This window comes from Sphaeramia orbicularis, chromosome 14 (genome assembly GCF_902148855.1).
Source record: "Sphaeramia orbicularis chromosome 14, fSphaOr1.1, whole genome shotgun sequence".
NCBI classification, from domain to species: domain Eukaryota; kingdom Metazoa; phylum Chordata; class Actinopteri; order Kurtiformes; family Apogonidae; genus Sphaeramia; species Sphaeramia orbicularis.
Genome location: NC_043970.1, coordinates 24,924,176 through 24,941,498, shown reverse-complemented (window position 1 = coordinate 24,941,498; position 17,323 = coordinate 24,924,176). Strand labels below are relative to the sequence as shown.

Below are 17,323 nucleotides of genomic sequence, written 5' to 3'. Positions count from 1 at the left end.
GCTAACGTCCCCCTTGACATGCACATGAACAGACAAAAACAGACAGAGTGACAACTGACTGACGGACTGACACATACTGACACTGAGACTCTTTGGAGAAGAAACTGAATTAATAGGTTTTCTCTTCTATGGAGAAGTCCTCAGAGTTGTGTGCCTATGAGGGAGGTTGCACTGACAGGAAGGTTATTTAATAAATTGTGGGAAAAGGAAGGACACGCACAAAAAAGCAGAAAAAAAGACAACTTTTGCTGCTTTATATTAGAGGCTGGCTCATATGCTTTGTTCAGGGACGATGCAACAAGGAGACTGATAAACAATATTTGAAACTGATATAAATTTGCAATAAAGATGAAATTCTTGGTGCCAAATTTTAGAGAAACAAACTCCAACACATAACTTAGTTGAAATGCCTTTAAGCATAAGTTTAATTAAAAGAGAACTTTTCAACATTATCTTCAAACAAAAAGTGCAGGGAGCCTGCCAGTGGCATTACTTATGAAGTTAACTGAAATGTTTAATAAATATATAAACAAAATATCTCCACCAAGTTTTGTAAAGTGAAAACAGATAAATCTAGTAAAACTTAAATTTGCACTGAAATTTGAGTCTCCATTAGTTGTCTGAATTCAGCAGCACCAGATTGTGGTGACAGGGTGTTACTCGATATGAGTAGGAGATTTTTCAATTATTTTACCGGCTATTGAATAAAGCATTAATAATATCAGTGATAATAAAAATTCTAAATATCAGACTGGATAATCTTCCAGGCTGACCTCTCAGTTGACCCCTTCTCTACATCCTGTCTGCCACTGACCACAATATCTACTCTGATTTTCTCTGTGCTGCAGACACTTAAACCTGCTCATACACACACTTAGATAAACACACACACCTAATCATGCACCCACATAAATACACTTAATCGCTGACACACTCACGCATGGTGAGAGTAGTACTGCAGACACATCCAAGCATGCACAAGTAGGCTATAAAGGCACACACAGAAACATGCACAAGATCTTGCTCAATCAGTCTGATTTGTTTGTTTCCTCCTAAGCATTTGAGGATTCCTCAAGGAGGAAAAAACTTTGTATAATCAAGTCAATTATGTCATTCAATCAAGTCGAAAATCATCTCAAGCCCTTTCTCAAATCCATTGATTGCGAAGCCGTGCTGAATATTTCCTTGCTGTGTTCTATTGTACAAATAAGCCATCTTTATGTGGAACAGCAGACCAGCCCAGTGGTGGGGTCTTCAGTGCCACTTCCACCAAAAATTACAAAACAAACCCTCCTTCACCTTGCTTCCTCTCAGTCAATAAAATGACACAGGGCTTAAAGCAGAGGAGCTGGTTAGATACTGTCTCAGCCTCTCTCCATCTCTCTCTCTCTTCAAAAAAAAAAAAAGAAAAAAAAAAAAAGAAAACAGTTTCTATTAATTTCTAACAGCTCTTTTGTCTCCTTCAGGACATGGTACATCATGTGCCCATGAAAATCCATCCTCAGTGAAATTGTTTAAACTCAAGGTCAAGTGCTGATGTTAGAGGGACTGTATCAGCTGAAGGTGACCTTGACTGATGTGCAATATGACATGAGGGAAATGGATCTCAGCTCAGTGTGGGGAAATTATCTGTGAAATGCTGCCACTCTATTAAGGCCTGTTTGTGTGTGTACATGCTCACGTGTGTGTGTGCTGTATGCATGTCCTTGTATGAAAGGGTGTGCATTTATGCTTCACTCAACTGGGGGTAACGTTCATGAGAACAGCGTGCGGAAACTGCTGCGGTAGATAGAGAGAAACGACAGCTGATTATGTGGCTGAGGGTCTTTTCCTCTCAGACTATAATGTATGCTATCATTACATTCACCAAAATACAAATTCCAACCATATTACCTCATTATATTCAATTCTAAAAAAAATCTTCATCATAATTTGTCTAACTGTTAAGGAAGGAGCTAAAGCAGGGGTGTCAAACTCATTTTAGTTCAGGGGCTACATACAGACCAGTCAGACCAGTAAATTAACCAGTAAAACATAATACCCTATAAATAATGAGAACTCTTTGTCTCAAAAAGAAAAAAAAGGGAAATGTACAGAAAAAATTTTTCTATTTACTAACTGTCCATAAAGAAATATATGTGTTATTTTAACAATGTTATCCCTCAGCTTATCATTTACACGTGTGCATTACAGCTTACAGATCACAGCAGATCTACAAATGTACAAAATATTTAACAAAAGGCAACTGGAACTGAAAAATACAGCATTTAACTTTATTATCAATACAACTTGTTGAGATTCAGTGACACTCTTGACTGTCAGTGACTTCTATACAATTTTTGGACTTTGCAAATTCATCCTGTGGGCCCGATGGAACGCTGTGGAAGGCCGTTTTTGGTCCACAGGCTGTATGCTTGACACCCTTGCTGCATGTCTCCTTAGGTTACGGTCTAAAATCTGTGAGCCAGCTATGAAGTCAGACAGTTATGATCTACACAAATTATATTTTAAATTAACAAGTAGATTCTTTTTGTTCAAGTAATTCTAACTTTTTAAAATATGACATCAGTTAAATCCAACGGGAAGGGAATCAAAGAAATTTGGTGACTGAGGCAACACTTAGAGGTGAACATTAAAACGGTCTTACCTTTCCAAACTGTTCAAAATACTGCTTCACATCTTCCACTACTGTATTGGCTGACAAGCCGCCCACAAATATTTTCTTTGTTCTTGTGACCATCTGGAAAGAAAAGGTTGAGAGAGACGGATTACTGATGAGTCTTCAAATGTATTGCACAACACCTTTAATGAGGCTCAGAACATTCTGGCTGAACAGCACCTGTGATGGCTGACTCGTGGCTATGAAAAGTAGTTCTGTGAATGACACTTACAATGACACTGCAAATGGAAGCGCTGATGAAAACAGGCTCTGACAGGATTTAAGACCTCCATTTCATCCTAAAAAGTTTCTGTTTATCTTTGCAAAACTTAATAAAAAACAACAGAAATAATTTATGGACTTTCAAAAAACAATTAATGAGAGCTGGAAGACGGAATCAGAGTGCATTAAAGCCTCATTTAGTTTCAAACAGCAAGAATATTAAGGATTATTACCCACGGCATCAAAAAGGGCACAACATCTGCTGCAGAGAGTACATGCTAAATTTAGGAGGACAATTTCTCAGAGAAATACAGTAACATGTTCACTGAAGAGCTGTTTCCTCTACACACATGAGGTTACACCAGTTAAAATTAACCACTGACTGAATGAAATGCTATTTATAATCGGAATTACATGTGAAATCTGTTCTTGTTCAAACTCCAGAGCTTTGATATATCAAATCATATTACTGTTCCATTCTGTGAATCCATATTTTAGCAAGACTTAACTTATATAAACAGGGAAATACACATTTTGAAGCACTTGTGCTCTGTGATAAGTTTTGTACACAAAACTACAAAACAGCTAAAGCCAAATATTTAATCTCCCCTGGTTCAACTGAATCAAACAACCATACATTATGGGAGTGGTATAAACGCATTCTGAAGATGCATAGCAAACAATCAAGAGGGTTGAAAGAGTCTGGCTTGATCAAAACGCTGACCGAAACACTTTCCATCCATGAAAGAGGCTTAACACTGAGAAAAAAGAAGCAACATTCAGTTTGAGCTGAAGTAACCATCTGTCAAGTGCTTTCCAGGTGCACACAGTCTCCCAGGCACATAGTCTGCACATATGCACACAGCTTCCACACATGGGCCCCTTGTTTTTACTCTGTTTTTCACTAAAATTCAGTTTATTTGTTTTTAATGTTTATTTTTAGTATATCATGTTTGAATATAAAATCAAATTACAACTGAAGAGACAAGTTTGTACTCGCAGAATGTTAACAGTTACATTTCAATGCTTTTTACTCTATGATTGTACTATATACATTAAGAAATACATTTAAAGGAGATCACAGTACTTTAAGGAAAAAAAGGTGACAGGTTTGGCTTTAGAGTACAAACAATAATGACAATTCAATGATTAGATTCCCATCACCAACACACTAATGTCTGGACACTACAATGATAAACATAAACACTGTGATGCTGTGTTCAATGTAACGCAGCCAAAACCTGCTTGAAAACCAACTAAATGTTACTAGCTGTTGTTAGATTGAGGCCACATGTTGTTGTTATTTTAGTTTTGGTTTCTTTTACTCTAAATTAATAACAACACTGCTTAATCCTGTAGCCATGATCACTACATCCATTTCATTAAGTTTGTTAAAATATTAAAGAGTAAAAAAAAAAAAAAATCTGTACACTAGTGTAGCTCCTATATTCAGGCTGATTTCAACTGATACAGCGCAAATACTCTAGAGGGGCCATCTTAAGTACCCAGAATCCCTTGGTGTTACAAGTCATGTGATCAGTACATAACGTACAGAAGGAAAACAAGGTCATAGCATATATAGCATACAATAACGCAACATATTCAAGAAAATGGTAAGAAAGACCCAATATATTGCGTTCCATTTGAGGGTTGGGATACACTCATCTAACTACTATATATGAAGAGCGTCTCTGTATTGAGGTTTACTACTATGAGGGTCCTCTGAGAGAAAACACTATCTAAGGTGTGTACCAAGTCATATAAGAAAATACTAGTGTATGAAATGTAATAATCTCAAGGCCTGTAGAGAACAGAGGTAGGTCATGAAAGTAATTTTTAGCTTGATATTACAATTGAGAGCTTTGTAAAACGTTAATGAAGACTATTACACAGTTAACATTTGCATGTAATGGTACATCTTCAGTTCTATGTGCAAATTATCCGCAAGTTAATATGCTAATGTGAATGTGTTAATAAAATGACAGATGCTTCAGAGTTGACAAGCCCACCTACGGCTCACATAGAATGTAGCATAGACTGAAAAAGTTGAACAAAGAGCCTCAAAAGTCAAGTCTGAGCTGCAGAAAATGGAAAATGTAGTGAAATAAATAAAGGGCTTTTTCCAGGTTCCACCCACTTTACATTATTGCACAATAAGAACAGCAACCAAGTTTCAGTTTTGCACTATTTTGTTCTGTAATGAGCATTAAAGGTTTTATTGTCTCCTCCGTGTGTTTGCATGAGACGGGGATCATCACATCTAGAAGCCTATTGGTCGACATGAAAAATATCAACTGGCCACTTTCGGGTTATACCCTGGCCAAGACCCAGCAGCTGCATCATCCTCCTCTCCCCCCTCCTCCTCTTCCTCCTCCTCCCCCACCAACATCATGCCTCTGGCCTCAGGGGTTATCAGCCTTGGATGCTGCCGGCGGCAACCCCAAGCCAGACAGCTGCTGATAAACTGGCTGTGCAGTATTTATCAACATCACTCACTTTTATCATTGCCAATCTAGGTAGGAAAAAATAAATAAATAAATAAAAATAAACAAGGAAATGTTCATCTATGCTCCCCTCTCTGCACCAGCTGTTTGTCCAGCGTCCCTTCTGGGCCACCCATTCCCTGGTCATTTCCGGCCTTGTTCCATCAGGCTGTATCCAGTCAAGTTCTCAGCCTTGTCTTTATACTTTGACATGTCTGCCCAGTAGCTGATGGGATTTCTTGAGTTCTGGTACCACACAATTACTTGCTCTATATTTCTATCCTTTGTGACATTATGCCTGGTAGCTCCATACTGTGTTTCCTTAAGGCTATATAACATTTGGTGATGTTGATGTTTGAGGTTCTGCAAAGGAGCTCAAAACTGACAATTATCTCATCTATCTGAACGTTCAGTGCAATTTAACAAACAGAATTTATCAATAATTCCCCACTGATAATCATAATAATCTCCAGTCATGTAAACATGCTGCAAGTGCAATACCATAGAGCTGAGTGGCTGGAATGGTTGTGAATTGCATTTAATTTGACACAGATCATTTTGCATTTTAATGAATGTATTTTCTTGTTAACCACATCATACATTAACGAATAATAACCACTAGGGAACAAAAACTCCCTGCACTGCATTTACAGCAGCATTAGTTCTGATCATTGGTAAATGTGGTGTAGCAGTTTTTCGACAACACTTCAATTCAATCTGACAGTTTTAAAAATGGACCACTCTTCAACCCAGTTTTTCCTTTAACCCAATTTCTCAAACATTCAGTTATTTTTGCACATCCCTAAGAGACAGTAAGGAGAGTTTTGTGTGTGCGTGAGAGGGTGCATGTGCGCTTACACATGAATGTGTTTCTAATTTCTTGAGTGAGCGTGGCTGTATGTGTTAAGGGCTGCAACAATTACTGCTCTAGTGCATTAGCATGGTAATAGAAGGCATGCCGCAGATATTACCGAACCAAAAAAATTTAAAAAGCTCCTGGTACTCTCTTATCAAGACCCGTTAGCAGTTTTTAACAATGACAGACAGAGCAAAATGACAAACCATCTACAGCTACGAAAGCCATAACCTTTCTTATGAGGTCATCAAGAAAAAGCTGCCATTTCATGACGCCTGCCACTTAAGTAATGTAGTCTAGCTCCGAACCATTTCTGTTTAAGAAGAGGCTGGATTTATTTTGTGACTCAGTAATGCTGGCCATGATGACATCTGCATTATACTGGTCCTGGATAGTAATAATGATGTAAGTAGAGGTCAATCAATAGTAGATTTTTAAAGAGTAATATAATAATGATAGTTCGGAGCAGTGAAAAGCTGATCTGCTATCAATGACATTACCTTGACTTTATGGAGTTGTAACCAGTATGTCACCTCAGTAAAGAGTCATTTCTGGAGAAATATTCAGCAACAACAGGGGACATTTCTTTCAGGGTTAGATAACAATTTACTATCTGTATCCACTTATCTTATGCCATGCTACAGAGCATCATATTCCGCTTCACCATTACTTTTATTCTATTTAAGAAGCAACTACAACCTGTGAAATGAACTAAAAATCACATATACGTCTGTAATGGTGCATTCATATTCACATATAATGCATGAATTCAAATAAAAAGCAAGGAATTAAACCAGATTCCATATATTTTAGTTGATGTTACATCATGTCTCTTTAACTGTTCAACTCAGAAAGAAATATATATCTGTCCTTTACACAATGTCTTCAGCTCAAAGCAAATAAATGGCTTTTAGCTACAAATTCACAGAGTCCTGTAATTATCTCTGAAACAAAAATGTAATAGCGGGCCACCAAATACAAATATGCAGACAGAGCTCTACACGAAAATGTAGAAGTGGGTATTTTGGTCAAATTAGCCTACTCGATTTGTCTGGAAGAATGCAAAGCAGCTGCTGTCAGCCCCCGTAAAGTGACACAGGGCAAACAGCAGTCTCTCCACCTCTGAAGTTCGTTTCTAGTGGGAGGATATCATACAAGCAGGTGGTTCAGGCTGCAGAGTGTACAAGGAACACAACTGACTCTTACAAGCTTATTCTGCCCTAGCTCCCTGCCATACAAGCCAGCTTTTCCTCTCAAAACCAAGTGTACTGTTTGTATGGGTTACAGGCACAAAACAAACAATAGGTCAGTGCACATTTAATGTAGAACATATGGAGCTAACTGAATTAAGAAGTAAAGCTATAACATTTCAAAGAACACATTCCTTTCACATTAAACTCAACCGAAGTATAAAATGTTTTGACTTTACTTCTTGAACTTAACCCTTTATAATGGCAATCTCTCTGGTGCTGCATTTTGCACTTAACAGCATTCAAATTACTGTATTTCCTGAACCGCTATCCACAAAATTCTAATGGCATTGGAAAACTTAGATCTATATATAACATTTTACAGTAGTAATGTTGGAGTCTATTACAAGTAGAACGGAACTGTTTCAGGGACTTCCACACGGGCTAAAAAACGCCTGAAAGTAACAAAAAATATGAAGCCATAATATGGATACTAGGGCTGCACGATTAATCGATTTTAAATCGAAATCGGATTTTTTAATTAGGACAATTTTTAAAAAAGGGAAATCGTAAAATCGATTTCATCTCTCTCATGCCTCCGGGCCGCGCGCCTCCGCGTGCCCGCGGGCTACCGTAGGCTCTTCCTGTGACAGCGGTCTGTCACAGAAGTCCGTCTAATGACCGGACGTTAAATCTGTTCATGAACCCGCAGCACTTATACCAATATAAGCCGTGGCTTCACGCAGGGATCCCGCAACTGAAATATAACTGCAAGCGGATCACTCATCTTCCGTTGTCCCGGATCCGTACCGTACTGTCTTCTTCCGAACCGGGTCCGGGTCTCGGGGTCATCAGCCTCAGCAGAGGAGCCCACACAGCCCTGTGCCCACACACATCCACCAGCTCCAGGGATAGAATCCCTCCAGCGTGTCCTGGGTCGGTCTATTCCACGCACAGATCCTCCAGTTTAAACAGAACCGCATGTGGATCACTCATATTAACCTGGTCCACGCACACACACACGACTGATGCCTGTCACTGACTGACACTGGTATCACTGCTGTGGGCCAGATACCCAGAAAAGAAAGAAAAAATAAACTTTTTTTTTTTTAAATAATTAATTTAGTCCTCTTACTTGCTAAATTTTTCATTCACAAATGTAAATTCTGTAACACAAAACCAAATATTATTTATGTTTTGTAAGATGTTGAAATTTATTTAAAGCTGTTAGATAAATGTGGAAACAAAAAGGCTGTAACAACTATCAGTATTTGCTCTGATTTGGACATTTTCTTGTAGTGTATTCCCCCTGACAAACTTATGTTATTTTCTTGTTGTATACATTGTTTGCATACTCTACTTCATTTCAAAGATTTAATGAAGAGAAAAAACAAAACAAAACTGTGGGTTCATCACGTGATACCATCACAGCTTTGAGGTCAGAGCAGTGGCTTGCATTGTGGGCTGCTCACGAAAACGACATGCTGACTGCTGTTGCCTTTTCTAGTTATACCCAAAAATCGAAATCGAAATCGAAAATCGAGTTTTTAGAGGAAAAAATCGGGATTTTTTTTTTTGCCAAAATCGTGCAGCCCTAATGGATACTAGGGGTGCAACGGCACATGTCGTACCATCGTACTGAACAGTATGCCCCTCACAGTTAAGTACGAGCATGGACCACGGTACAGCTCATTTGTCATTTTAAAATGACATTTCCGGACAACTCGTGTTTATATTAGAGCTTTGCATGATGACTGACTTACGGAATTCTACTGTCATTGGTTGGAGCCAGACACGGAACTTGTCTAAAGCATTATGAGGCGGAGCCTGGCTCGCAGAGCACAGCCCCTCTACTTCCAAATACCCTTCTCAATATTAACATTAGTATCCACGTTAGGAAAACCTCCTCTGTCGTCGCCAGGTTTGTTATTATTGACCTTCTTCTTCTTCTTCTTCTTCTTCTTCTTCTTCTCCAAAAACTTTACTCTTCTTTGTGGTAGTTGGCCAGTATGTTAAGTAAGAGCAGCACCCTCTGGTAGATTGATTGAGAAACACTCATTCCAACGTACATGACAGCAGTGACAACATTAGAAATGGACGTACCTATTTACGTACATAAAGCAAACATAAATGAGCCTTAAGGCTCTCCATCAGCCCCTAGTTACGTTTCGGCACACAGCCAAGCTCCAGCCAGCCCCAGCGTCCATACCGTACCGTGAACTGCGACTCAAGAACCGCAATACGTACCGAACCGTGGATAACCTGTACCGTTGCATCCCAAATGGATACTGAATGGTCAAGACCAAAAAGCATGTTTGAGCAGATACAAAATAGTTAAAAGTTTATTTCCACAATCTCAAAAGGTTCATTATGGACATTTGCAGCTGTTTCTGATAATAAATAAGCTAAAAACTTCAAGCTATTTTTTTTCTTTTTAACTAAAACACACTGTTTTAAGCATTTATTATTTATAACAATGGTAACTAATGGCCAGATATGGAAAGTTAAGTCTTCCTCAAAACAAAGGTGTAAAAGAATTGGCAAAAAATACATTTTCTGACACTTTCGTTGCAAAGAAAACATGAAGACACCTAGGCAGCTTGTTATAATGGCAGTCTTAAAAGGGTTAAATGAAAAAAACCTATTTTCCAAAGTCTGCTTAGCATGGCAGCTACTTAGTAATTGGCTTATTTGCGATCAGCCACTGAAAGTCATTTTGAGTACACCATGGGAAAGGCAACTTCATACACATTAGCTATGGCGTCTTGCCTAGTAGGAGGATGACATACAAGCAAGAGATTTAGGGTGCTCAGTGATGGAGATGCACGAATCAGACGTCATGGTATTTAAAGATCATTACGTGAAAGTACAAGATGATTAAAATTAGCATTGGGTTACAGAGCCCCCATGTATTGGCCACTATAGAAGCCAAATTCAATCACTTTATTTTAAATTGTTTGCTGAGCTCGACCAAATCTTGCACTTTTAAAAAAAATGCTGATGACCTTAAGTACAGTGCACTTTAAAACATTTTTGTCAAACTTTGTTATTACTTTGTGTTATCACTATATCACTGGCTGTTTCTTGCATTTTTTATGTATTGTTACCACTGATCTTTTAACCTGTTTTTCATCATGGTATGTGCTTCTGACCTCTTGGCCAGGTCAGCCTTGTAAGAGATCTCAATCTAAACGGGACTTGATCTGGTTGAATAAAGGTTAAATAAAAAAAATAATAATAATAAAAAACTTCAGCACTGTCAGGTCAAGTAAAGTTACATAAAGAAGTATACTACAGCAATAGTCAGGAGTAATATGAATGTTAGTAGAGTGGGTAAATGATCCCTGGCTAGATTTTAACATTTGAACAAATATTATTCACATCCATCTGCAGCCATGTCAGTATGAGTCTGACATCCCAACACAGGCAAACAGAGCCCAAGTCCCACCAATTCTGCCCCATAGGACCTTATTTTGGTAAAAAAAAAAAAAAGAAAAAAGTGGAAAAAAAGATTATTACATTCAAGTGGCGGGAGACTTGAATGAATCCTTTACACATATGACGTCTGTCTGTTTAAGTGATCATTTCACAAGTCAAGAAAGTCTGTTTGTGATAAAATTGTTGAAGTATCAGGCTGTGAAAATACACAAATAGAGAGACTGTGCAACCAAAAGTCTAAACTGTTTCTCTCCACTATACATTCATAGCTGTTGAAGATGTCTCTGCAGGTTCAACATGACCAGACTGTAGTGATTTTCACCTCTTATACTACTTTTTGCACTGCATTCTCTTTAAGATTGAGGTAAAATCTCCCAAGGAAGCAACTGTTTTGGTGATGTAGTCCATTTAGCTGTTTAACACATAAACAGACATTTCTTTACTGCTTTTGGCACAAACTCACTTTCTTGGTTTGTAAAATTATCTTTTTAATCGACAAATGTCATATGTGTAAAGGATTAATTTAAAGGGAATCAAAATAAATTACTCTCACCATTGACTATAACACTTTTTTTTTTTTTTTTTTAACCAAAATAAGGCCCCATGAGGCAGGTTTTTGGCTCTGTTTGCCTGTATGCATATGTCTAACATGATTAAAACATCAAACATTGGAAGGGGTGGTTCTCTATATACATGATATTCATCCTCCTTAATGTGCAAGTGTTTGTTTGTTTGTTTAATCAATACACTCTATGATCTAAATGATGTAACTATATCTTACAACTGTGTGCAATAATTTAAAGAAATGACAATACTTTGAAGCGCTCTTAAACATTCCTACATCCCCACAGAGATTACAAAACACACACTAACCCTGAGAGCAGGTCTTTTCACCGATGCCACACTTACAATTATCAAAGTCACTCATGTCCTGACTGTTTCACTTTGATGACTCTACCAACTGTCTGATTTTACTCTGTTGGATGTGTTGGTGAGTGTCTGCACACTGTTATCTTTCTGATGAATAAAAATTGCAACAGTGCATCTCAACACAGTTCCATTAATACTGTGCTCATCTCAAAGTTAAAGTTGAACCTGTAGCTGGTACTGCAGCATATGATTTTATTGTTATTGATGGGAATTTGAAGCCTTCTACTTGTGGAACAAAACGTAATTTTAACAGCCTCTGTGCTGCACTTATGACAAGCTATTAGTGTTTTAAAGATGCATAAAGAACAGAGACTGCAAACCCAAGCTGTGAATGTTAACTCTCCATGCAGGATATGAAAGGCCATGAATATAACGTGTGACAATATGAAAGGGTAGGAGAAAAGCAGGCAGACTGGAAGTAAGAATGTGTAGCATGTTTATGCAAATCTTAAGGTTTTGCACAGTCGCACTAGCTCTAACACCATGCTATAAGTATGACAGGCTGACAAGACAGATGGTAACAAAGACATTTGTTTTCCTGGCAAAGATGTAAATTGACACCAATAATGATGAGAGGAAAAGGACTGAATTAAATTACTGATCAATGGAGTCACTTTACTCTATCCTTTACTCCCTTCAGCGTAAAACACGTTTTCAGTTCAATGCTGCTAAAAGTGTTGGAAAAAGTGTAACTATAGTTTACTATTACAGCCATTCTCACACCTTTCAAATAACACTATTGAATTCAACAACATCTGACAACAATTCGCTCATATAAAATGCTGTTTATTCTGTTCCAGATAGCAACTGACTTCAGACCGGGGGTGTTCATGGTCCTCAATAAATAATAATAATAATAATAATAATAATAATAATAATAATAGTAATAATAGTAATAATAATAATACATTTTATATGTTATATACTTTACATCTGTGATAGACAAATATCAGCAAGCTACAAGACAGGATGCACATTTGACCACCAAAATGTTTTCGGCATTGATATAAAAAAGAGATAGGAACATGTTACAATAATTATGGATTTATTATTGGATACTCTACTCCAAAACCACATTTAGATCGATATAAACAAGTATATCAACAATCAGATTCTACATTAATAAGATGATAATGAGTCAACAATTTTGACAGAACTTAAATGAAGTCTGATAGAGTCAATAATGTAAATAAGAAAAAGAGTTTAAATGTAAAATGAATCATGTATCATTGTTATTTTCAAAAAAGCATTATTTAAATCTATAATTGAGAGTTATGGCTGTAATAGAAAAAAATAAAACATACATACATATATACATATATATGTATGTGTATATATATATATATATATATATATATATATATATATATATACATATATATATATATGTATATATATATATATATAGATAGATAGATAGATAGATAGATAGATAGATAGATAGATAGATAGAGAGAGAGAGAGCTGTAAAGTAGGCAGGCATTAATAAGCTTTGCTTCCATCTGAGCTTTTTTCAGTCAAATTGTATTATTTCTCTCTTCTTCTATTGTTCTGAAATGCATTTTTTTGGCATGTAAAGGGTTTTATACTTTAAGGCTAGAAAATGACTAAAATTTTTAAATGTAGCACCAAATTTCTTACTTTCCACGGGAAAGTAAAACTTCTGTATTTTTTTTTTTTTTTTTACATGAATTGCCTTGATTGGAAACAGCAGATTCATTTTCTTTTTCTATCTTCTTTTATTTTTCCCATGCCTTTTTTTTTTTTTTTTTTGCTGTAAAAAGTTTTTTTTTTTCTTTCTTTTTTTTTTTTTTTTTTTTAATAAAGCTGTTAAGCTCCTGTCCCCAACACACTGTAAGCCCGGATGTCAAATAGATTATAGGCAACTTTAAAAAAATTAATTAGAATGCACTTAAACATATAAGTTTGATGACATTAAGTAAAGTCAACTCATTTGTAGACATAGTCGAATATGTGACTAAATTTAAGTTAAATGGATTTAAATGAATAAGTTTTAGTTATGAGCACACCTCTTTTTCTTTTGACCACATGCATTGTCACCTGCCCATGTATGTCTGAACATGCCGGTCTCAGTGTTTTCAGTCCAAGAGTAGCTGCTATAGGAGTTTCAGCGATTATCATACAAGATACAAATCAAAAAGCTCTAAGCTGCTGTTGGCTATCGACAACTGTTTGTTTTAACTGTGAGAGGAGTGTTTTTTTTTATTATACACTAGTTCCATTGACCTGTTCCATGGACATTTTGTCTTAGCTAGGTGTCTGCTAGCTGACTTGCTACTTCTCTCAGTGGGGGAGACTGTAAGCCTGGATAAGTTGAGTTTTCTGAGAAAAAAAAAAAAAAAAGAGAGAAAAGTGGTAGCCTTAAATAAATTTAGTAATGATTAATGACCTTTTTCAGTACATTTAACTTAAAATCTTAGTTAAATGTAAGTTAAATTTACTTAAACAGTTCATTAATCATCACTTAATTTTTTTAAGGCAACCACTTTTCTTAACTTTTTAAAGTAAACTCAATTTATCCAGGCTTACAGTGCAGAGGACAAAATGCATTGCTGGGAGGATATAACAACTGGTCTAATAAACCTGAAAGTTTTGAAAAATTCTGTTTACAAAGTCATTTTCTGGTCATGTGTTTTTTGAAAGCCAGTGAAGATGATAGCAGAGCATCAGTGAAGGTTACCACCCGTGCCCTTTCCCCTCCTGCTGTTTTACTCCAATTTTTCTTTCCAGCTCACATCACCACACTCAGACCTTTTGATTGTGTCATGTCCTTGATTAACTGACTGTTTCTAACAGCAAATTTGCTGTTAGTTGATCTTTTGGTCACCACCCACTTCTCCAGTGTACACATACACACGACACATACGCTGCGTTCTGTGAGCTGGTTCTGCAGCAGGTCGCTCAGATCACACGTCCAGCTATGATTACAAGGTGTAAGCCTTTATCATGGTCCTCACCTCTCACACACACAGGCTCACAAACAGCTGTAAACACAGAGCCCCAGACAGGGAGGAAGCAGACAGGGGATTTCGATGTCATTTCTCATTGCTAAAAATAATGGGACAGATAGAAAAAAGCAATCGCACTTTGTTGTATAAGCCACAATTGTTATCGTTCTAGCAAGGGGATATAATTACTGGCATTCAGATCCCGTCTGTGGCCTCGTTCATAAGCAACCAGAAAGCACCAGAGAGCATCTGTCAATGCAATGTAGCATGATCAAAGGCCTAGACGTTGTGCAGGCAGGCACGATGTGCACACACATACAAAAACACGTGCATACACACATACAGAGAAAACATGGCCAGTCCAGGTAAACACTGCCTCTCCTCATTTGCATCACTAGAGCTGACTCACAAAGAGAAAACCCAGCCAATAAACAACAAACAACAGCGCAATCACTTTTGCTTTGCAGGGCTTTCTGAACGAGATACAAAACAGAAGGAGAGCACGAGATAGTAAAGCAGGATTAGATCATCAGTGTGAGAAAGAGAGAAAGCTGTGAGATTAACTGCGTGTTGGTTGTCTTTGTCCAGCAACAAGTTATGGATGAGGGGCAGCGTCTGGTCCAGTTCCACTCCCCTACACGCCCTTTTCAGAAGTGGTCCAATCTCAGCTCTAGTGTGCATAAATAGATCTATAATTGCTTATTACAATACAATTAGGGCAAAGGAGATGAGGGAAGGAAAGATGCTTAGTGCAAATGTGAAGTGACAGGCCCAAGCGCCCAGACCTGGGATTACAGTAGCCATTTGCAGACGGACAGAAAATGAGAGCAATAAGAGAGACAAAAAGAGAGAGAAAGGGAGAGAGGGGGAGGGAGGTAGGAGTTGGGGGAGGGGACGGACTGTCAAGCACAGGGCAGAAGCTAATGACAACTCTGGCTTCAACTTGCACAGACGTCTTTGAAGCGCGGCTCTGATCTGAGCTGTGATTGCCACCCCTGCAGGGCCACCACTCCTATATTAACCTACACTAACAGCTATTCAGTGAAAGTCACAGGCCTTTTCAAAACCTGACTTCTGACCGAGCTGGCCATCTGTGGAATGGCCCTGTGAGGCGGCCAAGATGTGAGTAAGGGACACACATGTAACGGACACTGTTTGCATATGGCCTCACTATAACAGTGACAGTCAGGCTGAACATGGGGCTGGTTAGAGCTGATTAGCTGCACTTCCCTCCTCAACCCACTACAGTTATGAAGATTGATAGAAGCAGCTTAGAGCTGATTATAGGGCCCTGGAGATGCATGGGCCCATACCCAAACAGCACATTCACACTGCATTCACAATGAGCACAGCATGCAATCGCTAGGCACAGACCAAGCATTAAGCAAACGTTACAGCAATAAGAGGTAAATAAGAGAAATGGACAATGCCAGAAGTGCTCTTAAGAGCTTTTTGGAAATATGAATATTATGCTAATTAGATGCTCGCTTGTGGCCAAATCTGGGACATTTGAGCAAGAACGTTATGAACATTTAACAAGTTTCCTGGACAATATATTGTGAACATGACTGGATATTTAAAATTCACTCCAGGGTTATGGGACACAGCATGACTTCGTGTAGCCGTGAAGGTCTGTTTAGCATGCAGAACGCTGAAATGAATCTCATTTTTACCATGAGACAGACATGCTTTAGAATACAAAACAAAATCAAAGCAGATCCATACTACTTTTTCTTTTTTTTAATCTAGGTCATGTTTTAAATTAGTTGATAGTTTCATGGCATAGGAAAGTTGTAACAGACAAAACTGGTTACTCCAGTTTTAATTAATTATTAGAACAACTGTCAATACTTTTATTACTACTGCTTTTTTTATTTTGAGTTCAATTAATTGCTTTAAAACCTATTTGTGTATTCAAAGAAATCTGTAATTAAAAGGAAAAACTACTTGGCCCTGACTGACTTGACCCAGACTAACCTTTTGACCCCACTGCAAAAGGTTAAGCAGTTCAAGCCGCTGTCCTCCCAGTGTAGCAGAAGAGCTCGTCTCAGCTTTACTCTAGCACAGGACACAGAGGAGACAGAATCCTGCAGTCACTTTTATCAGATAGTTTTGGGACTGGACACTGTCCTTCTCACTGCAGTGCCTCTCAGTCTACTTTGGGCCTCTGCTGCCCCCTCCCTGTCTCTGAACTTGCACAAATTTGAGGGCCTTCCAGCTTTGCTTTGTGTGGCTCAGTTGAGTAAAGGTCATTTATACGTCAAGTATTCGTAGTGTTTGCATATAGAAACAATTGTGGATTTGAAAAACACTTAAAAGTAAAGACTCTTCAGAAAATAGCACATAACAGGAGATACGTTTGAGAAGCTAGATCTGTGAAATCAGTTTAAAAGCAGACTACAGGTAAGGATTAAGGTCAGCAATCGGGGCCACTTGGAGGTCACTTGGAGGCTGTGTGATGGACAACGTCAGCAAAATCATCTTGACAAAATCCCCGGATCGTATTGATACTATCCTCTGAAAAACCGCAGAGTGAATTTTACTTGTTTGGGTCTTTTTAAAATGTATACTTTATC

The 17,323-nt window shown here is 37.8% G+C and overlaps 1 protein-coding gene across 8 annotated transcripts in view; it reads right to left on the bottom strand.

Moving 5' to 3' along the window:
- msi2b (musashi RNA-binding protein 2b) overlaps nt 1-17,323 on the bottom strand; it is a 286,607-nt gene that overhangs the window by 204,165 nt on the left and 65,119 nt on the right. For all 8 annotated transcript variants that reach the window (XR_003937356.1, XM_030154788.1, XM_030154784.1 and 5 more), the window contains exon 6: nt 2,648-2,740. Coding sequence is in view for 7 of the 8 variants with exons in the window: in XM_030154788.1 (XP_030010648.1) it covers nt 2,648-2,740 (93 nt within the window). In the remaining variant the exon portion in view is untranslated. The remainder of the gene's footprint in view (nt 1-2,647; nt 2,741-17,323) is intronic.